At 42.4% G+C, this 27,156-nt stretch overlaps 2 protein-coding genes across 18 annotated transcripts in view; one reads left to right on the top strand and one right to left on the bottom strand.

Moving 5' to 3' along the window:
• dock7 (dedicator of cytokinesis 7) overlaps window positions 1–27,156 on the top strand; it is a 49,261-nt gene that overhangs the window by 6,888 nt on the left and 15,217 nt on the right. For 9 of the 17 annotated variants that reach the window (XM_018754099.2, XM_018754095.2, XM_018754098.2 and 6 more), the window contains exons 2-24: window positions 979–1,081; window positions 1,951–2,126; window positions 2,555–2,623; window positions 4,964–5,093; window positions 5,174–5,386; window positions 5,704–5,789; window positions 5,876–5,942; window positions 6,244–6,393; window positions 6,807–6,887; window positions 7,102–7,264; window positions 7,382–7,524; window positions 7,670–7,763; window positions 7,889–8,051; window positions 21,201–21,318; window positions 21,541–21,611; window positions 22,128–22,266; window positions 22,387–22,488; window positions 22,740–22,826; window positions 22,948–23,179; window positions 23,390–23,551; window positions 24,124–24,293; window positions 25,275–25,367; window positions 26,986–27,075. In XM_018754099.2, coding sequence (XP_018609615.1) covers window positions 979–1,081; window positions 1,951–2,126; window positions 2,555–2,623; window positions 4,964–5,093; window positions 5,174–5,386; window positions 5,704–5,789; window positions 5,876–5,942; window positions 6,244–6,393; window positions 6,807–6,887; window positions 7,102–7,264; window positions 7,382–7,524; window positions 7,670–7,763; window positions 7,889–8,051; window positions 21,201–21,318; window positions 21,541–21,611; window positions 22,128–22,266; window positions 22,387–22,488; window positions 22,740–22,826; window positions 22,948–23,179; window positions 23,390–23,551; window positions 24,124–24,293; window positions 25,275–25,367; window positions 26,986–27,075 — 2,902 coding nt within the window. The remainder of the gene's footprint in view (window positions 1–978; window positions 1,082–1,950; window positions 2,127–2,554; window positions 2,624–4,963; window positions 5,094–5,173; window positions 5,387–5,703; window positions 5,790–5,875; window positions 5,943–6,243; window positions 6,394–6,806; window positions 6,888–7,101; window positions 7,265–7,381; window positions 7,525–7,669; window positions 7,764–7,888; window positions 8,052–21,200; window positions 21,319–21,540; window positions 21,612–22,127; window positions 22,267–22,386; window positions 22,489–22,739; window positions 22,827–22,947; window positions 23,180–23,389; window positions 23,552–24,123; window positions 24,294–25,274; window positions 25,368–26,985; window positions 27,076–27,156) is intronic. The other 8 variants (XM_018754105.2, XM_018754104.2, XM_018754108.2 and 5 more) reach the window with 2 other exon arrangements.
• On the bottom strand, window positions 10,163–14,057 carry angptl3 (angiopoietin-like 3). The gene is made up of 7 exons (XM_018754114.2): window positions 13,515–14,057; window positions 12,947–13,057; window positions 12,622–12,739; window positions 12,404–12,517; window positions 11,892–11,987; window positions 11,098–11,370; window positions 10,163–10,756 (listed from the first exon to the last, which is right to left on the bottom strand). Exons 1-7 carry the CDS (start codon window positions 14,001–14,003, stop codon window positions 10,572–10,574), a joined length of 1,386 nt encoding a protein of 461 aa, XP_018609630.2. The 5' UTR covers window positions 14,004–14,057; the 3' UTR covers window positions 10,163–10,571.

The raw sequence follows: 27,156 nt of genomic DNA, 5'->3' as shown, positions 1-27,156 counted from the left end.
GATAAAGGTTAATTTTTGTTGAATGCTTTCTGGTTTTCTTTAGATGATATTTGGAATCAATTTTTAAAGTGAGAACTAGAGTGATTTCCCCAAAATGTGTGTGTTGGAAGGGGTATTGAAAGAAATCGAACACAAGACAAAACGGCAATGTCTGCTGGTTCCTGAGGCCAGTACTGCACCTGTGATAAAGCCAGGCTACATCGACATACAGCGCTGCAGAAACATGCGTTCCCTGCATGATGTTATCAGATTTATTTGTGGTTTTCTGACACCAAAGTAATTGATTTGCTGTGATAACTACATAGAATGCTTAAATCTTAAATGAGTAGTGGAATCTGAGAAATTAACTACTTCCATTTACATACATTCATTTAGCAGATGCTTTTCTCCAAAGCAACTTCCAGTGAACTCTATGTAGTGTTACCAGCCCACAAACCTTATTCACCAAGGTGACTTACACTGCTAGATACACTACTTACAATGGGTCACTCATCCATACATCAGTGAAACACACTTTCTCTGTGTCACTCACATACTATGGGGGAACCTGAACAGCATGTCTTTTGGAGGAAACCAGAGCACCTGGAGGAAACCCCCACAGACAGGGAGAGAATGTGCAAGCTCCACACAGACTGAGCGGGGATTGAACCCATGTCCTCTCACCCCACACAGGCACTGTGAGACAGCAGCACTACCTGCTGTGCCACTATGCCATCTCATACTTTAGAATCACGTTTGTGTCCCAGTCTCCACTTCTGTTTATGTAATGTACTCGCTGTATTTTTCTGTGAGATATACGTCGTTTTGGAGAAAAGTGTCTGCTGAATGGATAAATGTGTAGCTGGCCTTTTTTTGATGTTTGGAGTAGATGCTTTGAATTATTTGTATAATGACTTGTTTTGTATAAATGAAACGGAAGATATGCTTGGTGCTCCTCTGATCATTCGCAAGCATCAACTATCTCTTGCTGTTTTCTAGGACTGTTGCTGCGGAGGTCAGGAAGCAGATCGCCGGCCAGTATGGAGGATCCCCCCAGCTCCTCAAAAACCTCACTGTTGGTGCCAGCACAGCCAGTAACACGGTAAGAGCCACACCAGGGCCATCAGCAGGGGCCACTGCAAAATTCCTTGTCTTATCAGTTATAATGTGTGCGGATAACTGTAAAACCCATTTTGTGTGAATTAGGTGGTGTGTAAGGGGTCAAAGTACTTCCTCACTTATACTTGGAGTTAGATTTAATTCCATTATATAGGCACATCTATATGTAGGTCTAGTGATCGGAATATGATCTTTTTTTGCACATTTGTTTTAATATATTACAGTGGTTGGTAATCGGTTAGGTGGGGTTTCTGGAAAAACTTGACTGCACAAGAAATTTGACCCTCAATATGGTCCTGCATAGATTCCCCCCCCCCCCCCCCCCCCCCTTCTTCCTCAAAAAGCGGAATCCCGAGAAAGCGTATCTGTTTGTTATCCTCTGGAGGCGTGACTCCCGAGGCAGCACGTAACAGTTTTCTTTTGCTCCAACGTGCTCTTCCAGTCTGGTTACTGCCACTACATTATTGTGAAGTGATCCATGCAAATGATTTAAAGGTCTGTGGCAGTCATCTGCTTAATTTTGCCTGGTGTGCAGCAGAAGAGCAGGAAAGGAGAAACCGCATCGATTGGTTAGGCTTGTTGGATCTTCTGTTTGACACAACGGTTTACGCCGTCTGTCCTGAATGTTTCGTTCAGGTGCACTGCCTTCAAAATTTCCTCCTCAGTGGCTACAGGTTGTTCTGTTTTGGTGAAACTGAGGTTTAAATTTTGGATGCCAAGAGATTATATGAATAGTAAGACACCTTTTTTGGTGTTTCAGGTATCAAATTTAAATGACCCGTGTAGTTTGGAGTTGGATTTTCCAGATGCACAGTAGTTCAGACAGTCTCTCTTGGTCTTCTGTGACTACAGGTCCCACTCACCGAGGCTGTGGAGCCTGTGGACTTTGAGGAGTACCTCATCACACACCCACCCATCATTGAGTCAGGGCCTCTGCGGGACCTTGTTGAGTTTCCACCCGATGACATCGAGGTGCTGCATGTGCCCCGGGAATGCCGCACGCTGGGGCAGGCTGTGCCTGAGGAAGGGTGAGCAGAACAAGGAAGGACTGGGTGGTCTCCACCAAGCGGGATAGTCATTGAATCAACCATGCATTGCCTTGCTCCCTGTGCGTGCACTGGGGGCCTACGTTCATGTGTCCAGAAGAACACTGCTGGAGTTTGGCTTCCAGAAAAGTTGTTTGATTTCTTTAAGTATCTCAGCAGCACTTTGCTTAGCATGCTGGTACTGGGAGAAATTTTGTCTCTCGATCTCTTGATGCGATTGCTGACATAAACACGTAACTTACATCGCTCAATAAGTGACAGCCCTAAGAAGAACCTGGCTGTGAGATATTTTGTTTTTCGGACGTGTGGCCATTTTCCAATAATGAGTACAGTTCTGCCGTAGTGTGTTTTGAGGAAGTTGTTCCCAAGTGCAGTTGAGGCCACTCTAACAATACCTCTCTTCTTTCCAGTGACAATGACCCTCATGTCAGGGACTGTGCGAGGTCCTACACAGAAGACTGGGCTGTGGTCAATCGAAAGTAAGTTGCTTAGCTTCAAGAGAGATTCCACAAGATGTTTTAATTAGTGCAGTCAGCTTCTTTTATGCAACATTTTTTTTTTTAATGATTATTTCTGATTGGCTCTTGGCATTGCCTACAGTAAGTTGATTTGTTTGTAAGTGTAGTTTGGTAGTCTTCCCCCACCTTACAAAGGTCATGCGTTCCTGACAAACCCTTTGTAAGGTGAGTTCTCAAACCAGTTTCAATGGTAAACTTTTTGTGCATTGCTCAGCCTCAAAACTGACACCCATTTATGTTAAAATATCACCAAATCCCATTAAAATGGACACAGTTACTTCAATAGTTAACATTAGTTGTCACAACAAGCCAGCTTTCCTTCGTTAATTACGCCGTAATACTGTATGGCTGTCCACCTTTCTTTGTTTGTCTCATTACATACCGTACACCTAACAAAGTGTCAGCTTCCTCTAAGTGCACCGAGTTAGCCGCATAATCCAAAGACATGTTTCCAGTGAATTGGTGACTCTGACTTGCCTGTAGACTGTGTGTGTGTGTGCTTATGCATATGTATTTTAAATCTCTCTGCTGCCAACGCTGAGCCAGAAACTGTCTAAATCTGTCAGTACATAAATCTTATGGGATATGATACAATAAACTTGAGCTTATGCAAGACTAATAAAACATATACTGAATACTGAACATGTTAATGTAAAGAAGAATACGTAAAAACACCAATATACACAGAATAATTAACATATAAATGCCTGTCAGTGAACTCCTCCCTTCTCCTCTGTGCATGTGAGTTTCCATTCATAGTCCAAAGATGTGTTTCAGGTGAGTTGGTGACTCTAAATTTCCAGTAGTGAGTTTGTGTGTGTCTGCGTGTGTGTGTGTGTGTGTGTGTGTGTGTGTGTGTGTGTGTGTCTGTTATCTCGCTGTTGCGTATGAATGCTTCAGTGCCTGTGAGGAGTTTAGTGCAGTGTATCTAGCATTGCAAGTCACCTTAGATGAAGTATCAGCAAAATGCTGGTTAATCATTGTGGTTAATCAATCAGATCACTTTGCAGTAAAGTGTCAATGATTCATGTAAAGTGTCTAGTTCCACTCATTTGTCGGCAACATCCAAATTCAGTCCTGATAAGTGCAAAGAAATCAAATGCGCGTATCTTTGGGATGACTGTAATTTCCTTACGCCACCTTTAGACCTGACATGCAGTCGTAAAATTTACAGGTTACTACTCGTCTGGTGACAAAGAATTCCCGTAACGTTAAGACTTCATGTAGTGTATGCTGGGGAAATAATTGGGAAATGGCACAACTTGCAAGAAGTGCAGTGTTGGGTTGCAAGAGCGGTCTTAGAATACCGCACACCCCTTGTACATAGTCAATATTTTAGTCACAGTAGTGTTTTCTCTCCTTTTGGCATTCCACTTCTGCTCCTGCAACACAAGGCCTGTTTAAATTATTATTATTGTAAATTTGGTGCTTAGGTCACGCTTTTATTCAAAGCACCTTCATCTCTTTGTACAGCTGGGCGTTTTCACAGTAGCAGTTCAGGGTAATTATGTTGCTCTAGGTTATTACAGTAGTAGTGGGTGTGGCTTAAACCGGTAACCTTCAGGTTACAAATTCATGTTAACTACCAACAAAAGGCAAAATTGTGAGTCATGAAAAGGATTTGAAAGACACAATACTCTAAATGTGTGGTGGGTTGGTATACAGAACAACTCTGTCTCAGCCAGTCAGTAACAGTAAGAAGTCTCCTTATATTCCATTGGCTGGTATATGGATGTGAACTTTGCTGTTGTTTTGGGCAACAGGTAGAGCAGTGACATAGACTTTTAACCTGAAGGTTAAAGGTTCATATCCCAATAGCAGGTCCATAATTAATGCTTATATGAAATAGGCAAAATGGGTGGCTATCACAGACAAATCACTGAATTCATATGGATAAATACTTCCAAGAAAATGTTAGTACAGTGAGTGCTGGGTCCTTGGGATATATTGAACTTATAGCTCTGATTGTTTATTGCAAAATTAAATTTAAACGTGAAATTTACCGAGTGCTTTTCGGCCGCAGCCCTTCAGTGTGTACAGACATCAAGGAAACATAAACAAACACACAACGTCATGTTGTCTGGAGGAGTTCATCACACTGTAAGACATGGTTAAATGTCACGTGTTTAAATCTTGTGTTGAAATAAATACAGTTAAAACTGTGAGTGCTGTCCTGAGTACCCTTTATGACAAACTTAATAGCTGCAGCAATAATTTTGAGTTGTATGCCTACCCTTTATGTTTTGTGGCAGATTCATGTGTATGCATTTGAAAAGTTGTGTTTTTCGCTCTGTCAAATAGGTACCATAAACTGGGCACAGGGTTTAACCCCAACACACTTGACAAACAGAAGGAGAGGCAGAAGGGTCTGCCAAAGCAGGTCTTTGAGTCAGACGAAATGCCAGATGCCAGCAGCTACCAGGATGATCAGGTGAGTAGGTCAGTTGTGTGGGGAGTCATTGATTGTAAGTGGTGTGACAAGTGTAGGAGCCTGCTGGTTACGTGTTGCAGGATGACCTGAAGCGGCGCTCCATGTCTATGGACGACACTCCACGGGGCAGCTGGGCTTGCAGCATCTTTGACCTGAAAAACTCAGTGCCTGATGCCCTGTTACCACGCCTGCTGGACCGAGCGCCTAATGAAGAAATTGACAGGCAAAATGAGGACAGCAGGAAGGCGCAGCGCCACCGCGAGCTCTTTGCCCTGCACCCTGCCCTGGATGAGGTATGACAGTGTCTTGGGGTGTTCTTGCAGGCTTTATGGATTCCAAATAAATGGTTCTGGCAAAGGTCTTTTCTTTCAGACTCCATCCGGAACTGTGCAGCTGATAATGCTTTTAAGACTTATCAGATAGCATTAATTGTAAAATTATAACAGAATGGGATTGTGCATAATTATTCATGCTTGTTTATTACTAATTTGAGCAAAAGCAGTATTATTCGTTTTCCTAAATGTGTTTGTTGTACAGTTTTCTAAATGTGCAGTTTGGAGGTTCCCCAATCATGACAGAGCTCCTTTTTCCATGTTTTGCAAACCAAAAGGAGGAGCCCATTGAACGCCACTGTGTGCCTGAGGTGCCTAAAGAACACTTTGGCCAGCGGCTACTTGTCAAGTGCTTGTCCTTGAAGTAAGTGGAGAACACTTTAAAATGTGTTTTCGAAAGCACAGCATCAACTGGTTCCTTTTGCTGACTCGCATCTTACTGTCTTGAAGGTTTGAAATAGAAATCGAGCCGATTTTTGCCAGTCTGGCCTTATATGATGTCAAGGAAAAGAAAAAGGTATGTCGTTGTGCTTTTCCCAGATGCCATTCCAACACATCAGTCTTTGAAATGCATTAAGACTATGAAACGTACGAAGAAGAGGAAAGAGGTACCCTAAAGATTTTCAAGATTTCGTAAAGGCCCATTCTCTGTGGTTTAGGCCAGAAATTATAGTGCTTTTTTGAATCTTTCTTTAAAATTCCCTTTAAAATATAATTTCTGAACACTAGGGGGTAGTACTGATTCCTGATTAATCACCTGAAAAATGTTTTTGAGTGGTGTCTTCATGCTTTTGTGGTTGTTTACCCCCTTCTGTCAGATTTCGGAGAATTTTTTCTTTGACTTGAACTCCGAGCAGACAAAGTCAATGCTACGACCCCACATCCAATCAGCAGCCATCTCTACTCTTGCCCGGTCTGCCATCTTTTCCATTACTTACCCCTCGCAGGATGTCTTCCTGGTCATCAAGGTGAGAGACAGATCCTAACTCCTTCCTCTCACGTGTGTGAAGTAGTGTGACTGCAGTCCAGGAGTTGACATTTTCATCCTGTATGAGAACTGCTTATGTGAGGTGGGCTGGAATCTCTGTGTGGGGTTGTAATGTTTTGGTATGGTGGCACAGCTGGTAGGGCTTGTGCCTCACAGGTCTTGGGCTTTGGGTTTGGAGGTGGGCCTGAGTCCAGCCCATTCTCCCCTTGTTTGCATGGGTTTCCTCTGGATTCTCCAGTTTCCTCACACAGTCAGAAAATGTTTCTGGTGAATTGATTATTCTAAATTGCTTTAAAGTAGATGCAGCAGAGCAATTTTTCATTCTAGTTTAAAGGTGTGAAAATGCTTCAATCTGCAGCCTTCCTATAGAACTTCTGTTGGTTATTCTTTCAGCTGGAGAAGGTGTTGCAACAGGGGGATATTGGAGAGTGTGCTGAGCCGTACATGGTCTTCAAAGAGTCAGATGCAGCCAAAGTAGGAAGGCCTCATTTCTGTGATATATGCCCCCCCCCAGATTTTCTTTTGGACTCAAAATACTACTTCTGTGATGTAGTATTTTATCCATTTTTAAGTAAATAATTTAATATATAACAATTTAAAGTGGTACATGCTTTATTCTTCAGAGATTTACGCTGCTGAAATCTTTGGTGGATTTTTTATCGTGGTCTTGGATTTCCATGTTAATCAGAACAAGGAAAAGCTGGAGAAGCTGCGGGCCCAGTCGGAGCAGTTCTGCCAGCGCTTGGGTCGGTACCGCATGCCCTTTGCCTGGACAGCGATCCACCTAATGAACATTGTGAACAGCGCGGGCAGCCTGGAGCGTGACACAGAGCTGGAAATGCCCCTTCCAGGTGCTCTTACTGGACCCAGCGTCACGGCAATTTGGCATAACAACAACTTTTAGTTTCTAACAAGTATATGAAATTGTGAGGTGATGGCCTGTGACCTGTGGCTGAACTACCTTGCAGAGCGTAAAGGCTCGTGGTCGGAGCGAAGAAACTCGAGCATTGTGGGCCGCCGGTCACTGGAGAGGACCACCAGCGGTGATGAGTCCTGTAGCCTGACCAGCTTCCGACCTGCCACCCTCACTGTGACAAATTTCTTCAAGCAGGTCAGCAAGTGTCCTTCACCAGTGCAGACCTGGCATTAGCCCGCGTGCCTTGGCTGAGTGCCTACTTTAAAGCTTTTCTGTAGTCACCTGGATGGGTTGATGCAGGCATAGGGTGACGTTTTGTCTGTTTCCCTGTGTTCTGCAGGAAGGAGACCGTCTGAGCGATGAAGATTTGTACAAGTTCCTGGCAGACATGAGAAGACCCTCGTCAGTGCTGCGCAGGCTAAGGCCTATTACAGGTAAGACCACCATGGACCTATTTGATGCACAACTATGCACATCTTGTTGTGTTATAGCACCTAGTTGTTTAACTGAAACAAAGACAGTGAAGGATGTGTCAGTGAGCACCGTGTGCCATCCGCAGCCCAGCTGAAGATCGACATCTCCCCGGCCCCAGAGAACCCCCATTACTGTCTGACCCCTGAGCTGCTGCAGGTGAAGCCCTACCCAGACAGTCGAGTGCGGCCCACCAGGGAGATCCTTGAGTTCCCCGCCAAAGACATCTACGTGCCCAACACCACCTACAGGTATAGCACCGCCTTTGTCTCAACGCTGAGGTCAGCGGATAGAAACAGCAGTATCTCAACTGAATGTTCCTTACAACAGTACTAAAATTTGTTTTCACATTTGTGCAGGAACTATATTTTGCAAAACATATATTGAAATCCTAAGAATTAAGTCCACTAGATTTACAGTGACCAACATAGGAGCACAGTTTGATTTGCTTAACTCCAGAGTTTACAGGTTTAACTCCAAAGTCACAATCAGTACAAGCTATCCCCCAATTTATTCTTGAGTTAGGTTCCTTTAAAAGTCTTGCTACGACAAACAGTTTTTACTGTATTGTTTTTATTTGTAGATAATTAAAATTAATTTCAAATCTCTAAAAACAGTAATACCTTGTCTCCACAAACTTCTATTCAGTACTAATTTTTGACATATTTATCCCATAAACATTTGCACTGTTCCGCAGATTGTTGATCAGTGACACTCATGAACACAATTGTAACTGTTGTCGAAATGAGTAGAATTAAGTCAGTCCTGTACTTCTGTTTGAATGTTCTTTATTGTCATCTCTTGGCTTGGTGGGTGAACACATCTAGTGTCCTGTTTGCCTTGAAAAGAAAATTCAGAAAATAGAACAATGAAGAAAATGCTGCTAAATAAAACTGGAGAATATCGTTACCTTCAAAATGTATGACCACACCATTTGTAGCATGATATGGCAGTGTATACGGATTCTGTGTTACTCCAAATAGTACTGTTCAATAATTTTTTCAAATTTATAGTAAGAATTAAAACTACAGTGCTGTACTGTCATTTCCCAGTGCAAAATGGGGGAAGAATGAAATTCACGTAGTAGTGTGCAGTTGCAATTGCAAGGCCTGTGCAGAGCTAGAAGAAACCCTTTGGAGAATAGCTTTTGCCACAGAGAGAACTCTCTAGTTCACAGTGGGCACAATTCTTGAATGTGGCTTTCAGATACTGATCCTTAAGGTGATCCTTAATAAGAAGAAAATTTTTTGATGAGCTTCACTCATTTTTGTGTCCACGATGAGTAAACCAGGACCAGTAACTTGGCTGTTACGATGTCCGACCTTGCAATGACCTGGTAGCTGGCGTGTGCAGCTGTTTCAGTCCGAGGTTGATCATTAAACGGGATGGTGGAGGGTCTTATCAGACAGTTGTATTGACAAAGCCCCCCACCCTGGCTGCTTGCCCTTGGGCCTTTGTTTGCTGACATGAAACTGCTGCACAGCTCCCTTTGTGCACTCAGTCCTAATGTTCGTCAACAGAGTACTAACTCAAGTCTGGAGATCAGTGGCAATCATGATTTTTGTAGTGCGGATGGACATGTGCTCTGCTAACCCCAGAGTGCATTTGCTTCACTTGATCCTTTACCTGTAATCTCATAAATATGGCAAAAAAAGGAAAACGTAAATCCCAATAACAGGAGAGCAGCTAAACAAGAACTGAATAAACACAAATGTCCATTATGTTGGATGGAATGTTTGCATAAAATATCATTTGGTTCATGTTCATCATCATCATTCACATAGTTTATATCGCAGTAATCCTTAATTGCAGTTAAGATCGGAGGAGCGCATTTTGTGCCCTTGTGGAAGGCATTGTGATGTAAAGTTTAGAAAGCTCTCCAAACATTTCAAATGTGTTTAAAATTAGATTAAACACTAAGATAAATTATCTGTAATTTGTGGTTTGCAGGGAAGATTATCCTTTGTCAAAGTTCAGATCTCTCATAATTTGGAAACTACTCTTTTGTGGAAGCAGTAACTTTTAATTGGCACTGTAATTTCAGTAAGTGCACTGAAATGAAATACTCAAAGTGGAAATGACAGGCTCTCACAGTTGCCACATTTATAAATACCATATATTTAGTCCTCAGTGGAAGTGACTGGAAGGTCATATCTGTAAACATGTGGTTTGTAACAAAATATATACACAGCACCAAACTCATATGCAAAACAAGTTGTTAGTAGTTGGAAGCACAAATACATGCAAAAAAAAATGTATTTACATTGATAGTTACCTTTGCTTGCTATGTAAATTTACTATGAAAAACCTATATTTACAATATCAAGTAAAAAAAAAAAAAAAAAAACTTTTTTCTAACTCTGTTATTTGATCTGTTTTATACGTATGTATGATGTTTGCAGGTGTGTGGAATTGCATTCAGTTGAAGGCATAATAAAACATCCAGCCAAAGAAAACATACAGTTACAGACAGAGACATAATGTGTTTTGCCACATGTGGTAGAATTTCAGTCACAAATCATCTTTCGATTAGGTTTAGTTTAGTCTTACAGTGCTATCATTTTACTCTGCGTTATGCAAGTTAGACAGAAACAAGCTTTGATTTATAACTTGAATTGAAGAACCGATGACCCCTGAAAATGGCTGTGTGTGTTTCCATAATTTCCCATAGTGACCTGGTGTGTTTGAACGAGACCCCTCACTTGAATTGCTGCTCAAATACATGTCTTTATACAGGCCGATGAGCTTGTCCTGTCTCCCAGGAGATGCTTTCAGTGGAAGCCGCTATCGTCTGGTGCTTGACGGATCGACAGTTTAGTAGACTTAATGGAGTATGCGTTCCCCCTCTCAGGCCTCCAATAAATTCCACTCCTCCTCTCGGCACGGCCCTTGGGCTTCACTCGCATGTACTTCCCGTTGAGGTTGGTGTCCCCACATGCGCTGAACCACCAGCCACCTGCGAACCACCAGAACAGTACTGTGTCAATGGCCAGAGCAGAGGACTGTGAATGGAAAATGTGCATAATTCCACTGTGCAGGCCTGCAGTTGTTCTAATATTTTCTTTTAAGATTACATAGAGACAAGTATTTAAATGATACAGTATTTTAAGATTTATATGTAGAAAGTAATCTGTAGAGATGTCCAATGTAGATGACTAGTGCTTTCATTACACAAAGTCAAACTATCTAGCAGCTCAGATATAACAAGTGATGGGTCACAATTATTTTTGTTTGCTGATGGACTCCTTGGTCTCTCTTGGGGACTATTTTGGTAAATTACTGCTTAAAGGTTAGTACCTGTGTAGTTTTCTGCACAGTTGAAATCGTCGTCGTTATCATTGTCGTGGTCTTTTGTGGAGAACCTCATGCCGGTGTGGTTGGCCATGGCATTTGGCAGGTCCCCAGACACCTGACGCAGGTGGATGGTGTACTGAGAGGATGGACCATCCATTGCAAACTGGTACTCAATAGAGCGCTTGTCACCCTTCCAGTCCTCTAGCTGGATCTGCAGAATGGTACTGCTCTGAAAGACGATGCTGTGGATCTTTTTCAGGCCCAGCCAGAACTCCCCTGTGGAGGTGGTGACAGGTCACATTAGGTGTGTCACAGTTTGTTCTTCTATGGCAGACCACCCATGGACTGTCCTAAGATTCTGGCTGTCCAGCGGTGTAGCAGTTATCTCGGTGTCAGAGAAAATGAAGACACTGAGAGGATCTTATTTTTAGCTGGAGATTTCTGCATTTAGAATGCTTTGTGACGGTATCTGTTGGCTGCTCTCCAGTATGACTCATGTAATTACTGTTGCTGCTCAGTAAAACTAAATAAAGGAAGCCGCCAATCTGTCAGCTGTCTCCTTAAATTTAACTGCCACGGTACTGTCACTTCCTGTACTTGAGTGTTCTGGTTACATTCAGCTCATAGACTGAAAGTGAGACTAAAGGAGGGAAACAAATCTTTTTCTAATGCAGGGATTACCTGCATTTTTTTAATCTCTAAACACTAGTTTAGTGTGTAATACCGGTTCAGTATTGAAAGGCGTTTAGGTTTGTATTGAAAAGCGTTTAGGTTTGTACTGAAGCATAGTAACTTACTTTGAAGCTCTCCAAATCCATTTTCATACTTCTCCCAAGTCTGGTCAAAATCCACGGACCCATCTTGTCTACGCTGAATAACAGTGGATCCGCCATCTACCAAGAGCAAGGACATCAAGACTTGACATTTATAAATAGGAAACATGATTAGTAAATGTTCTGTCTACACCAGTTTCCGCTGACATGTAGTTGGTTACATCTGCGTTTGGAATGGATTCTTGTTCATTTTGACATTCCTTCTCCATTTATTTTCATGTTTACTCCTTTAACAGATGCTTTCCTCAAGTGATGTACAGCTCAGAGTAAACAAAAGTGCATTTTGCCAGCAGATGGAGAGAAGTAGATGCAGACACGCAAATATTGAAGTACGGCCAATTAGTCCAAGACCACGGTTTATACCAGTATTCATTCCGAAGGCCCTGGTACCCTTTTTTTTGTTTTTTTTTTTTTTTGTTCCACACAAGTCCTCTGTATTGCGATTATCGGCATGTCAGTGAAGGCCTGTCTCTTACCTGCAGTCATTTCACAGAATACATTGAAAGGGTCTGAATTGTTTGGCTTTATGGAGTAAACTCCACTGATCCTCTCTCCTCTGTTGAAGACCTCATTACAGTCTGCTGGAAGATCTGAAGCACATTTGAACCATTCAGTATCACAATACATATTGAAACAACAGATTTTTTTTAAGTGCTTCTAAACCATGTTATGAGTGCAGTTCCTCCCACCTTACCATAAGTGTCAGAACTAGTGTTGGAGGAGGTGTTGTTCAGGTGTTCAGTGAGACTGGATGCTCTGGGGTTCAGTCTTTCCAGTTTTTCAGCAGTCTCTTGCAACATTTCATAGCTAAGCTATAATGCAAAGGTAGATTTACACTGTAAACTAATAAATTTGCAAATGAATTACCCCCCCCTCCAAACTGACAAATGTTCTAAGGCATGAATTAAATGGTAAATTACAGAGCATTTGAGTTAATCACTTCAACACATAGTTCCTAGTGAGTCTCTGAAGGGCTGTTAATTGAGACTGTTGAAACAGATATTAGGAAAAGGTGTCACCTTCTCTTCCAGACTCTTGATCTTTTTGCTCTGGTAGTTGAGCTGGTCCTGTTGTCCTTGGACTGTGAAAAGCAGGGTTTGAATGTTCTTTTCTTGAGCTTCAATCACTTCCTGTGAGAGAAGGTCACATAATATTTGACAGGACTTGAGCTGACACCTTGTTGGATATTTTATTTTTTTTGTTTATAACTTCCTTAACTCGCACCAGTCATTAACAAGTAAAGGGTGTAAAAACCCAAGACATTTGTAAAAAGTGATCCACTCAAATGTTTAACTCTACTTCTACATTTATTAATTTAACTGATGCTTTTCCCCAAAGCGACTTGGTGTTAAGCAGCATACAATATTTAACCCTTTATATAGCTGGGTAATTTTACTGGAGGAATTCAAGGGTACTACAGTTGCGTATTGAACCTGCAAACTTTGGGTCTAAAGGCAGCAGCTCTAACCACTATGCTACCAACTACCCTTTTTGAGCATACTTGTAAATACTGAGCCGTTATTGAAATGGTAGTGCTACGGACAGTACGATTCTGTTGTTTATGTGATGGATCAGCAATGGGCTCACCTTCAATGCTGTGATATCCCGCAGCTGCTCTGGGGGGATCACACTCTTGGCCAGACCACTCAGCTTCTCCTCCAAGCCCCCCACCTTTGTCTGAAGCTGATTTCGCTCCTGAAGGATGTCATTGACCTTGGTGTTCATCTCCAGTGACAGGTTCTTGATTTCTTCATTGTTGGTCTTGAGGAGACTGGTGGTCTTCTTCAGCTCCTCCTCCTCTTCCTTGATTTCGCTGGTCACAACAGATAGCTGGTAGAAGGAGTGGTCAAAGATATCAAGCTTTTGGAAGATGTCATTAATCTGGCCTTTGGTCTTTTGCACAAACTCCTTGAGGCTCTGTCCCAGGTGCAGCAACCCATTGGCCAGTAGCCGCACATCATCAAGCATGGCAAAGCGAGATTTGCTTTCCACCAGAGGCTCTGCAGTGGCTGGATTTGCTTTTGTGGCTTCCATATCGAAGGAAGCAAGGAGCATCAAGAGACAGATGAGCTTCATCTGTTCCTCAGTTTGCACAGTGTAATTTGAATGGTTAGCTGGAGCCGTTGCTTCTCTGTGCTGAAATGTTGTTGAAAGTACAGACGGGTGTCCTGTATATACTGTGGTGGGTGGTACGGGGGCGGGGGGTTGGGGCAGTTAAGCTGATCATTAAGCCAGTTATGCTTGAACTAATGTGCCCATGGGACTCTCTGCAATCTCTCCACTCGAGCAAACAACTCACAGAAGTGACGCTCTTCCTCTTCACCATCTGCATTACTTTTAAAGAGCTGATGAGGAGAAAGGAAGAATGCCATTAAAATGTTCATTTATATATGTTCATAGTGATTGCTCCTTTGGTTAGCATTTTATGGCTTCTCTATGGCATCAATAATGTATCAGGCAATTTAAGTGTGCAGTCTTGAATTAATTTCCTGATGCATTTGCTTTGAAGCCCCCTTATACAGGGTTTCTAAATTATTTACTGTAAAAAAGGAAGTTATTAATGCTGTGATATATTGCTTTATCAAATGCTGTATGCATTCATAAATCTGTTTAGTTGACAATTCACTTTAGTTTACTAGAGGAATATCTGTCACTGTACTAAATGTAAAATGTGAGAAATAGTGTTGATTTCAGTTAATTGACAGTAAAATATAAAGGTAGTATATTGTCTCAAATAATATAGTTGAACTGAACCTTTAAATCCATGACTGTTTAAACACGTTTATGAAAAATTAAAGACATGGGGAATATATTTAACCCTAACCCTAACATTTAACCTGCAATCTTGCATTAACACAAAGTGGGCTTTTCTCAAATGTGAGTAAAAAAATCAGAATGAACACATTCTTTGAGCTGTGTAATTCTTTCAATGAACAACTCAATCACAACTAAATTAGTTCACACAAGTACCACCATAGACAGTGGATGCTGGAACAAAAGGCTCATTTCCGTGTGACGTACACGTATTGATTTGTGGCCTCGTAATAGCTTTGGATGTAATCAAGCATATTGTCCTTGTGTTTAATGAAGTGTTTTCTGATTATGGCTGTGTGGTGCAGAAATGAAATTAGTGATACATTATGTTGTTGTTATAAGGTTGTGGTGGTGTAGCTTTTCAGATGGTGTGGAATGAAGAATATGTTTATGCCAGCTGTACCCCCTGTGGTGGGCAAGAAGTCAGAATATAAAAAACTCAAGCCTGCACACCTTGGGAATGGAGGCGGGTGCGCATTGTCCTTTTGTTTGGTGAAACTGAGAAGCCAAGTTTGTGCTGAACTTCACTCTGATTTTCTCTTTGATTTGGTTGACTGTTGCATCAGTGCTGAGAGAGATGTCCCAATGCTGCCCGTGTGCTGTGTGAAGCAGGGGAAAAGGCCACAACATTGCAGGAGATCAGTAGGAAGTCTTTTTTTTTTTTTTTCTCATTTGTAGCTTTTTTTTAAATTATTTTTTAAATCTAATATGCTGCATTTTATAAAAATGTTTAGGCACGGTCATACTTTAGGGGTTTTGGTAGCTCTCACCATCAGATTGACTACACTGAGCACAAGAACCCTTCCTTACTGGCAAATGAAGATCTCCGGTTGGCCGTAACAATGATGCTGCTGGCTGCAGTTACGAGACATGATTCTCTACTCTTTTTATTTTGATCTGTATAGCACATTATCTGCAACAAGTCAATATTGAGTCATTCAAAGTGTCACATAATTCATTTTGCTCATCTGATAATTGAATCCAAATTAAAATAGTGTTTCACCCATTTGTACAGCTTTTTTAAATTTATAAACTGAGCTCATAGGTATTACAGCAATAGTTGTGGGTGGACTTTGAATGCCAAGTTACATGTTCATCTCCTTCACTGTTATGCTTCCTATTGTTCCAGTTCGTATTCTCTGAATGAGGTTACTTGCGTTCAATTTTGGAACTGTACACACAAACGTATTACAGAGCTCCGGCTGTGGTTTAACTGAGTCAACTGGATTCACACAGGAATTGTGAACATGGGTAGAGATAGATAATACAAACTGCAACTATCTACACTTAACTGAGGAATGCATTGATGTGGCCAGCTAAAGGATCTTTTTTAGGGAGACATAATCACAAACCTGTGTATAAACACATTTGTAGGGCCTGGATTAGCATGTGCACCTCTTTGCAATGTCTGAAGTTCTTCAGTCTGTTAAAGTTGCCGCCTCCTCTTCACTGCTGACTTTTCTTTACCTCCTAGCTGCATTTGATGCAGTCCTCAAAGGAATACTCTCTTACCTTGCCGGAACCTTGGTATCAAGGGGTTATCATTGAAATGGTTTGAATGGTACTTGTCACATACATCTTCCCAGATGGCTTGCTTTGCCCCAGTTTCTTACCCTCAACTTCTCTCAAGTGTTCTACAGGGCTTGGTATTTTTCTCTTTTGTTCCTCTTCCCTTGGCTCACTTATTACCTCTCACAGCTTCTTTGAATTGCTATATGGTCCATACACAGCTCTTTACATTTAAGTTACCGTTCAAAACCTGCTGTTCACAGTTGCCCTTGTAGACATATCCTAATCATGTTTTATTGTACTGGCCAGTATTTCATACTTTACTTTCCCTAGGTGGTCCAGAATATGGCTCCTCTTTGTCTCTTCTTCCAGCCTCAGCCATCTAGCCTCCACAAATATCCAGAGTGCTGCAGCGTATTTTGTCTCAATGTCTCTTTCCATTGAATCCCTGTGGCAGCTTGTATGTTATGGACTGCCAGACAGCCAAAGAACAATCACCCTGATAGCTGCAGATCTGGATCATTTCCTGTATCCCAGCTTATCCTAGCCACAATGGGTCCAAAATTGAAAACCTGCTAGGTCTTTATCTTGGCCCCTTTCTGGTGAAATACACCCCTTGTTCCCCACAGCTAGTCAATCCCTTCAGGAATTGGAAGTGTTTCGAAAGTGTTTGTTTATATTTATATACTGTACATATTTTTTTCCTGTCTCACCACTCTAGTTGGTTCCCTCTCCCAATCTTGGATCCTCTACCAGAGGCCTGGAAGCTTGAGGGTTCTGTGCAGTATCTTTGCTTGTCCTGGGATCTGTTGGAGCCATTCTTCCAACTTGGGTGTCACTGCCCTGAGGGCTCTCACTACTATTGGGATTACTATGGCTTATATCTTTTGCATTTGTTCCAGTTCCTCCTCCAGCCCCTGGTACTGCTCCAACTTTTCATGCTCCTTCTTCTTGATATAGCTGTCATTTGGGACTGCTACATCTGTCACCACTGCCATCTTCTGTTCTTATCCACCACCACAATGTCCGGTTGGTTTGCCAGTACTTGCTGGTTTGTCTGGATCTGGAAATTGCACAGGATCTTAGCCCTGTCATCCCCAACCACCATCTTTGGTGTTTCCCATATGGACCTGTGAAGCTTCAGGCCATACTCGGTGCAGATGTCCCTGTACACTATCCCAGCCACTTGTTTGTGTCGCTCAGTCTATGCTGTTCCCACCAGCATGATAGGGCTTCGCTTAACCCTTTACTACAAGCTGCCCTCTTATGCAGCTGCACTCGATGGTTACTTGTTCTATTGCCCTGGATTTGGCTTCGAGTGTTGTTCTGCACAATCCCACTGAGTTGCTGATGAAGTTCCTTATTATTCTGTAAACCTTGTATAGTTCCAGATATTCCAGCATCCATGTCTGCGGCATTGAGTTGTAGGCTTGTAGTCAGTCTGCACAGTGCTCAGGTTGGTCTGTTGGAGTCTTGGGAGATTGTTCCGTCTACCAGTAGCTGGTGTTTTGAGCCTCTAGTGTTATTCCTAATCCCTTTCTGAGCTGTGTTCATATATTGCGCCAGGTGCTCATTCAGTTTGGTGAATAATTTCTGATGGTAGCTTTCATGTTGTTAGGAGGCAGGTTATTGATTGGTTGTTTGATGAATGTTCCCTTATCTGGGTCTTTTCTGATCAGTCTCCGAGGGGGGTACTGCCTGCCATGGGATTTCTTCCTGATCTTGTAGCCAAGCATCTCAAGGGTCACTGTTGCATACACCAGACCATTGGTTTCTGTGATAGTAGTGGTGGGGATATTGAGCACTGCTGGATTGACATCTGCTAGCATAGTATCTGATGGTTTCTTCTTATCCAGTGTGGGTAGTCTGACTCAGGGGGCCTACTGGTAGCTAGCTTAGCTATGGTTTTCCTTCTGATATGAGGAGCTGTACCCTGCAAGGTCTGTGGTTGATGCAAAGGTGGCATAGTGTCCCCAGATTATTCCAGTGAAGGTTTTAGGGGACTAGAAGATTCATTGTGGCATGTTTCTTGCAGCCTATCAATCTTCAGTTGTGATAACTTCCTCTTGACAATGTTGAAGCGCTGTGTTACCAGTCGTTTTGCAGCTAGTTTCCATGTAGATCTTTTCGCCATCCAGAGTTCCTACATGCACTTCATGTAGCCTTATTGGGCTTGCTGCATTAATTCCGGGTTCTCTGCTCTAGTTTGAGTGGTTTGTTCCAGTAGCCCACTTTTCTCCAGTCCTGGTCCCTCAGCATTTCGTGCGGACACACAGCTTGTGAATCCCTTTAGGAATTGAAGTGTCTCAAAAGTGTTTACGTAAATACACACACACGAAGAGTTTCGAGCTACAAATCTGTTTTGATCTATAAATTATAATGAATAATAAATGGTTTATGTATATACATGCAATTAAAAATATAAAGTATGATTAGAGCCTCCTTAGGAAGCTACTTTGGTCACATAGTTATTTGCCTTACTGAATATTTGTTGCTCTTGCTGTTTTGCTGAGAAAGGTGAATAATCTAAGGGTATTTTTTTGTTCAGTAAAATGAGAAATTTTATCACACTGTATAAGGATCTTCATTTTATATGCCATCTCCTTTTCTTCTGACATCCCACTCATTCTTCCAGGGGTTGTGTGACACTGCTGCTGTGCATGGCCTTGCCATGCTAAACAAATGCATGTGTTATGAAGTATGCCAGTATGCATTTTGCCAAGTTTGCGCACATTTCAGATGTAATTCTTTGGCATATTCCACCCATAGAGCACTCAGATAAAACATTTTTCTACTAGTCCATATAGCATGGTGCATCTGCAGGGTTCCCACTGCCCCACATCAGTAGTAGATGGTAAGGTTGGCTCAGGTTCTTCCTGTGGACAGAGTAAATACTGGCCATGTCCCATTGTTTACCCAGTGGTTTTAGTCCTACTTCTCCACCTCCCCCCAACATGTCATGGCTCACAGTTTTGTAATGTCCTGCCTTGTAACTGTCCTAGACAAGTATTCATTAACCAAACTCAAAACCCCCATGAGAGGGGCTCTGGGTAGTCCAGAGACCTTGTAATGGCAGCTTACCAGTGGGGCTACAGTGGGAACCCATTGGAAAACAGTATTCATTCATTGTTTGTTTGGTTCAGACTGTAGATCCTGGAAGGTATTGTTTAGTTCTCACTCTTTTGGGCTGAATCATTTTGTACAATGTGTATAAAGATTCCCCACTGCTTTATTTTGAATAATATTCACAATCACATCTAAGACCTTGTCCTTGGTCTGCGTGTAACATTTTGGCAACTTGTGGTGCCACTGATGATTCCCCATGGGAATGGCCTGCATCAGAGCACCATTCACACGGTGGTGGCCCACAACTTCCTCTGCTCTGGTATTACTGTTCTCCGGTAAAACCCACGCATCATAGTGCAGTAATAAGGCCAAAGGGCAAAGCTCACTTTCCACATCAAAACCCCTCAGAATGCTTCTGATCGTGTAGCTGAGATGTTACAGAAGTTCACGTTTTTGGACTCTCTAAGCACAGTTAGGTGCCGTGAATCTTTCCATGACTATGCATTTTGCTGATGTGATTTTTGACTAATTACCTGGTAATTACCAGATTCACTGGTACTCGTACACAATGTACCAAATACACTCATGATTAGCAGAAAATTGTTGCTCTTGTCTGCCAGCAATAACTCTCAAATAAACATCATTCGAGAGCTGGTTTTTTTTACAACTCATTGCTGCACATATGCAGACTGATTTAACAGAAAAAAAAAAAAAAAAGAAAAGATCTTAAGCCCTTAAGTTAATGTTTGACCAAAAAGAATGAATTACTAGATCTCCATGATAGGTCAACACCTAAGTTATTGAAATGTATTTCCTTGATAAGAATGTGTCATTGGCTACAGTCTCTATAATAATTATTTGTTGTTATAAACAAATAATTGTCTCTTATTTATCTCTGATGAATTAATATGTAATGTCCCAGCAAATTTATGGATTGCCCCTCTTTCCATCGTTGTCTGCTGCACCATTCTTGTTTGCAAAATGAGCTTTTTCATTTCTTCCTCCGTGTGACCTTTTTGTATAGAGGTCCTTTAACTTTACCAGGTTATACAGTTTACTCTAGGTCATAGGAGCAATGCCACACAGGGCTCTGTCCCACTGTTCCTGTGGCAGCAAAATCCAGGGCCCTGGATGAGGTTTCTCGTTCTGATCATCACTCTTGTCACAAAATATGGCATTGGGTTTTCGTATTTTTTACAGCAGACTGTGGCACTCCTGCACAAATGGCTGGATTTTACTGAAGAGTCTGAGCTATGATGAGGCCTGTCGTTCTCTGTCCTATTAAACTGATATGTTTTGACACATAGGGGGGTGCGGTGGCGCAGTGGGTTGGACCACGGTCCTGCTTTCCGGTGGGTCTGGGGTTCGAGTCCCGCTTGGGGTGCCTTGCGACGGACTGGTGTCCCGTCCTGGGTGTGTCCCCTCCCCCTCCGGCCTTACGCCCTGTGTTACCGGGTAGGCTCCGGTTCCCCGCGACCCTGTATGGGACAGGCGGTTCTGAAAATGTGTGTGTGTTTTGACACATAGCCCCAAAAGTACTCTAAAGGACAAATACAATGTCATGTTGCTGTCTTGAGCCCAGGTTTAAGTTGGGTTCTGTTGATCTTCTCTCATGCTGCTACTCTTTTAGGTTAAGGTCTATAAGGCTCTTTTATCCCCTGTACATGTGTTCTGTATTATTGCATTAAGATTGGACAATTTAAAATCTAGTTTGTAAAGCTATAGTACTTAACTCTAAAAGAAGTATGAATTATATTAAGTTCTGCAGTGATTTGTGTCTGTGCAGGTATTGGTGAAAGTAAAGCAATAATTTAATGGGTTGTAAAGATGTCTTTATTATTTAATTATGCCTATTAGTCTTTTTTTTGTTTTGTTTTGTTTTAGAAATCTTCTCTACATCTACCCACAAAGCTTGAACTTTGCCAACCGTCAGGGTTCTGCGAGGAATATTACGGTGAAGGTGCAGTTTATGAATGGAGAGGACCCTAGCAATGCTATGCCTGTAAGTTACCTTACAAAATAAGTCCCCTGCTGCCCACATGTTGTAGTGGGGTCCATTACTAAAATTGTAAAAGCAACTGCAGATGAACTGGAAATTTTTGCTTACATAGTATATAATGTAATCTTTACTTCTGTTGGAAGCATGCTGTAGGCTTATTACAAAGGGCTAATGTCTTGACTTCCTCAGCACTGACTTTGTCATCACACCCTCTGCTTTGTTCAGGTTATCTTTGGGAAGTCTAGTTGTTCTGAGTATGCCAAAGAAGCATACACTGCAGTGGTATACCATAACCGGTAAGAATCTCTCTGTTACCTTGTGTTTGTGTGTTTGTGACTCTGCATCTGACAGTGAAATGGGTTGCTGTGCAAGATCAATAATTTGTAACTGCAAACAGGAAAGTTCTTTGGAATATTTGTACAAAAGTAAAATTACATAGTGAGAGTCTCATTCCCTCTAGTCATAATTTTAATTATTTGAGAGCCAGTTTTCAATAGCTTTAGCTTCCTGAATGGTGCTGTCAAGTCTTAACTTCTTAGACTGAAGATCGATAGGCACCTGAGAAACATACTTGTCCAACATCACATTCTGTATGGGACTTGGGTGGGGGACTTTGTAACTCAAGGGACTCTATAACTGAAAGGTTTTGATCTTGCTTCTGTATTCTAGTGAATGCATTTTGCAATACAGTCAGGCATATTAGCTTCTCATAAGACTAAAACCTCCTTGACTGTGTGGTTTCATGGGAAATTGCATTGAAGAAGTTTTGAGCTAAGGCAGTTTCCCCTCATTAACTTCTCATTTGTTTTCAGATCGCCGGACTTCCACGATGAGATAAAAATCAAGCTCCCTGCATCGCTGACAGATCACCACCACATCCTGTTTACCTTTTACCATGTCAGTTGCCAGCAGAAACAGAACACACCCTTGGAGACACCAGTGGGATACACGGTACAATCATCCTGCTCCCAGATTCTTCATTCAGAATCACGCGGGGTCTCATGTCCAGTGCCATATCAATCCATTAAGGATGTGCTTGTTGATTGAGACTTTCTGTCCTCTTCCTCATAGTGGATCCCAATGCTCCAGAATGGTCGACTGCGCACAGGACATTTTTGCCTTCCTGTTTCCCTGGAAAAACCCCCACAGTCCTACTCAGTCCTTTCTCCTGACGTGAGTGTGTTTCACTGGTAGATGGATAAGTGTCTCATTGTAAGTAGTGTATCTAGCATTGTAAGCCACCTTAGGTGAATAAGGTGTCGGCTGATTCTACTATAGTGTTCGTTGGAAGTTGCTTTGAAGAAAAAACCTCTGGTAAATGAATAAACTTAATGTGTCGTGATCCACAAGCCTGGTTCTACATTTTGTGCCTTACGTTTCTCATTTTGAGATGTGGGGTAAGAGTTTCATCTGTTCATGTGTAGGTTCCTCTTCCTGGTATGAAATGGGTGGATAACCACAGAGGGGTGTTCAATGTGGAGGTAGTTGCAGTTTCTACCATTCACACACAGGTAATTTTTCCACAGTAAATCAACCTGTAAAGGGCTGCAATGTAAAGGATAACCTCTTTAAATGTTTTATAGCTTGGCAGGAGCCGGTGTCTCTAATCCTCCTTTCTGCCAACTACACCAGGATCAGTATCTGGACAAGTTTTTTGCACTGGTCCATGCTCTGGATGAGCACATGTTCCCTGTGCGTATCGGTGACATGCGCATTATGGAGAACAACCTGGAGGCAGAGCTCAAGTCCAGCATTGCTGCTCTCAGCAATTCCCAGCTGGAGCCCATCGTGCGGTTTCTCCACCTGCTACTGGACAAGCTGGTGCTGCTGGTGGTGAGGCCTCCTGTCATTGCTGGCCAAATAGGTAAGCCTTGCTCGGGCATTTCAGTCAGGCGATGATGAATCTTTCTTATCTAGAGCTTTATGGATACATATTGTGTGGTAGCATTGTTGTTTTTACAGGTTTATAGCCCATTCATCATCAAAAGTAATTTTGCATGTTCTTTAAGAATATTTTTCTTGATGTCCCACTGTGTAATTGACTCCTACACATGTGAATTGTCTTTGTTTCCAGTCAACCTTGGTCAGGCATCATTTGAGGTGATGGCCTCCATTGTGAACCGTCTCCACAAGTACCTGGACGGACAGGATCAGCATGGACGCAACAGCCTGCTGTCTTCCTATATCCACTATGTCTTCCGGCTGCCCAACATGGACCCCAACTCCCCCTCTCCAGGTGCAGGCCCTTGACAAGCTCACCTTTCATTAGATCTACACTGAATGAGGGTACTGCTGGTAGTTTTGGTCTTCAACTGCAGCATTATCGCAAACCTGGGATGTTGCTATCAATAAATTGTGTTATATATACGTATACACAGTGTGTGGGTGTATGTGTAAAACCTCAAATTGAGGAACAAGAGTAGGAAAGATTAAAAATTTTTCAGTTTACAATTTGCCGATCTCAAGATGTATCAATGGAACTTTCAGTTGCATCCTGTGCTCCCCTTGTGTGGGTGGGTGTGAGAGCAGTTATCATCTATGGTGCAGAGTTGTAGGTACAGGTCTGCAGAGTGATGCACAGAGGCACAGTTTATTAGTCCTTTTGCTGTGCCAAATGGTATATCCATGCAGTTCATGGTAATGCTGACAGGCGTATTGCTACCCCAGAGTTAGAAATAACCCTCCAGAATGATGCATTGTGGAAAGGACCACAGTGTCTCCTGCTTTTATGATACAGTCTGTGTGACACATGCAGGAGCCTGATGTATACAAGTAGTATATCTCTATGCTCCATTTCTCTGTTCCCAGGCCCAGGTGGGCTGGGGGGGTCAGTCCACTATGCCACAATGGCGCGCTCCGCAGTGAGGCCAGCCAGCCTTAACCTGAACCGTTCGCGCAGCCTGAGCAACAGTAACCCTGATATTTCAGGAACGCCCACCTCCCCAGACGATGAAGTAAGGTCCATCATTGGTAGTAAGGTAAGCGCTTTTTGTTGGAGAAGACAAACTGTTCCAAGTTTTGATGACCAGGTTACACATTTGCAGCAAACCCTCTCAAACCATGATTCCAGGAGGAAGAATGTGCACTGACAGTTTTTTTAAAACTAAATTATGAATAAGCAATGAAATCACAGCAACCTGAATTTTCTAGAAATGGGAGTAAGACAAAAAGACTTTAGACCAACTGTGGAAACTGTAACCAGAGATCTTTGGCATTTTGCAAGTTTGTGTGATCTAAACCTTGTATATGACAATGCATCAGTCATGTCTGTGTAACATCATAAGTATTACCATTGTCTAAAGTAACTGAAAACCATTTTTGAAATGAGTCTGACATGTAAGCATGACTATCTTACTTGACTGACTTGATAATCCATAGGTTTATTTCCTAACATTTGTTTATGTCCCCAGTCACTTACATGTTTTTTGGAATCCAGGGATGCTCAATGGTTTGAGGTTTGGCTGCACTCCTGTTCCTTTTTCTGCCACCTGATGAGAATTTCCTATTTGAGCTAATTTACTAACAAAAGAATCCAAAAGATGGTTTATTTATTTAAAATGAAGCACAGCCCTCCAGGATGCTATACATGGAAATCCAGAAATTATGATGCTGAAAGTATTAATCCCTTTTGATTCAGATGTATAGCAACATGTAAGGTTGAGTTGCTCATCCACTGTATTTTTTTAAATTATTTTTTTGCTTTGACTCTTGCTGTTTTACATCATGCAGTACTATTCTGCCCTTTTTCTCTAAATGCTACATGCAAATATAATGTTGGAATAAGTGTGGGTCTCTTTCCCTCTTCTGGAAACTGTTTTGAAGTATTGTGAACAAGGTTCTCCTTTTCCTTCACCTTTAAAGATAACCAACTTTTGCTGCCTATAAGCAGTTATAACCTTTAACCTTTTGCTGTTGCCTCCCCTGTGCTGCGCTTGCCCTGCCCCCTCCATCCCCCACAGGGCTTAGACCGCTCCAACTCCTGGGTAAACACAATGGGGTGCAAGAGCACCCCCTGGGGATCCAGCCCTGGTTCTACCTCCGACTCCTCGCAGGTGGTTTCCCCCAAAACCCCCCTCCCATCCAGCACTCACCCCTCTCCCACCAACAGACTCCTCCACAGTACCTTAAGCACTCCTCCTTTTGGCCCCTTAACCGCCTTCCTGTGTGGGGTGTTCTGCCTCTGGTTCATTAGATATCCCAACAGGTCGCTTGCAAGATAGGTTGCACAGAGCCTACCTTTGTTCTTAAAGGTGCTCTGTCATTAGTTTGTGGTGTTTATTTGTGTGATGAATGTGTACTCATCTCATAGGAGACTGGGAAGGTTGATGCACAGTGGATGTTTAGGGTGGGACAGGATGGGGTGCCACAGTGGTGCAGGGCTGCTCCTGCATGCTCACTGTGTCACACTGCGGGACCATGTCCCGATCCTCTCCTGCTCACATCACACTCGAAAGCTTTTACTGCAGAGACAGGATTGGAGTCGACTATCCCTTACACCCCACCCCCATAGCCGGGTTTGGCGCTTTCGTCCTGATTCGGCGGTTCAGAGGTTAACTCATCCTAACATCTTTCCCTTGTCCTCCCAATCCTTTTCTTGCTAAAGCTCTCCATCTCCAGCTACTAAAACACATGCATGGCTTTTCTTAACACTTCATACTGTGTGGGTTGTGCATGGTTGGATGATGCATGTGTGTGTGCCCGATGAAGGGGGACCCAGGTTGCCACGTGAGACTGTGTCGTGTCTGTCCCTGTCATCGCGTGTTTGCGGTTATGTCTGCTCCATTTTGGCGTGGCTGTGTTTGTCGTGCAGATCATCTTGTGGCTCTGATTGTGAAACGGGTTCAAGTGGTTTTATGGAAGTTCAGGAGTCTCCCCTTCTCTTTATTGATGCTATGCTCCCAAATATCATTTTCCCCAGCTGCAATTTGATTTGAATTGATGCTTCATTCATATCATATTAAATTGCTGCATTTTGCTGCTATGATCAAAAGCTAATTATTAATAATTTCAACTAATGTTCAGCGACTGTCCATTGGAGCCTGTTTGTGCATGTTTCGTAAAGAACAAACTGTGGTTTCGGTCTTGATTAATTCCCTTGTTAATGACTGAGATGGTAAAATTGAATATTATGCCCAGGGCACGGTAGCAACGTTTGATAAACGTACAGTAATGAAATGCTTACCTTTTAAAATCATATTCAAGTTCAAGTGTCAGGCTGCCAACCTGGTGTTGTTGAGGCTGTGTTGTACGTTGGCAGTTTGTTATGCATGAATGGGTCACAGTTCTGATTTAAATATTTACTCTTAGCCCTGAAGGTTCATTAGGTTTTGCATAGGTGACTCTTCTACCTTTGTCTTTAATTTTGTAAAAATAAACCATAAAATTGGTTTGCTTTTATTGACTAGTACCAGAAATATTTTAGTACCAGCTTTGATTCGGAAGCTCCCTTTAAGGTTTTGTGTGTGTGTGTGTGTGTGTGTGTGTGTGTGTGTGTGTGTGTGTGTGTGTGTGTGTGTGTGTGTGTGTGTGTGTCTGTCTTTACCTGAAAGTGTGTCTTGAGTGACAGTGAAGGCTTTGCTGTGCTGTGTGAATGAGACAGCAAAGGTACACCACACATGCTCCTGTTTTCTCACTAATCTGTTGTCACCCTTCATTCATCCCCACCCATAGGCCATGGAGCGCAGTGGCAATCGCATGTCATCGCACACTGAGACCGCAAGTTTCTTGCAAACATTAACAGGACGATTGCCGACCAAAAAGGTAGAACGCCACTGCAAAGGGGCCAGCCTTCCTACACCATGCCTATCTGTCCTGATGTTTTACTTCTGTGTGTGTGTGTGT

Source organism: Scleropages formosus, chromosome 9 (assembly GCF_900964775.1).
Source record: "Scleropages formosus chromosome 9, fSclFor1.1, whole genome shotgun sequence".
NCBI lineage: Eukaryota > Metazoa > Chordata > Actinopteri > Osteoglossiformes > Osteoglossidae > Scleropages > Scleropages formosus.
Note: the sequence above shows the minus strand (reverse complement) of the source record. Positions and strands in the feature narration are given on the sequence as shown.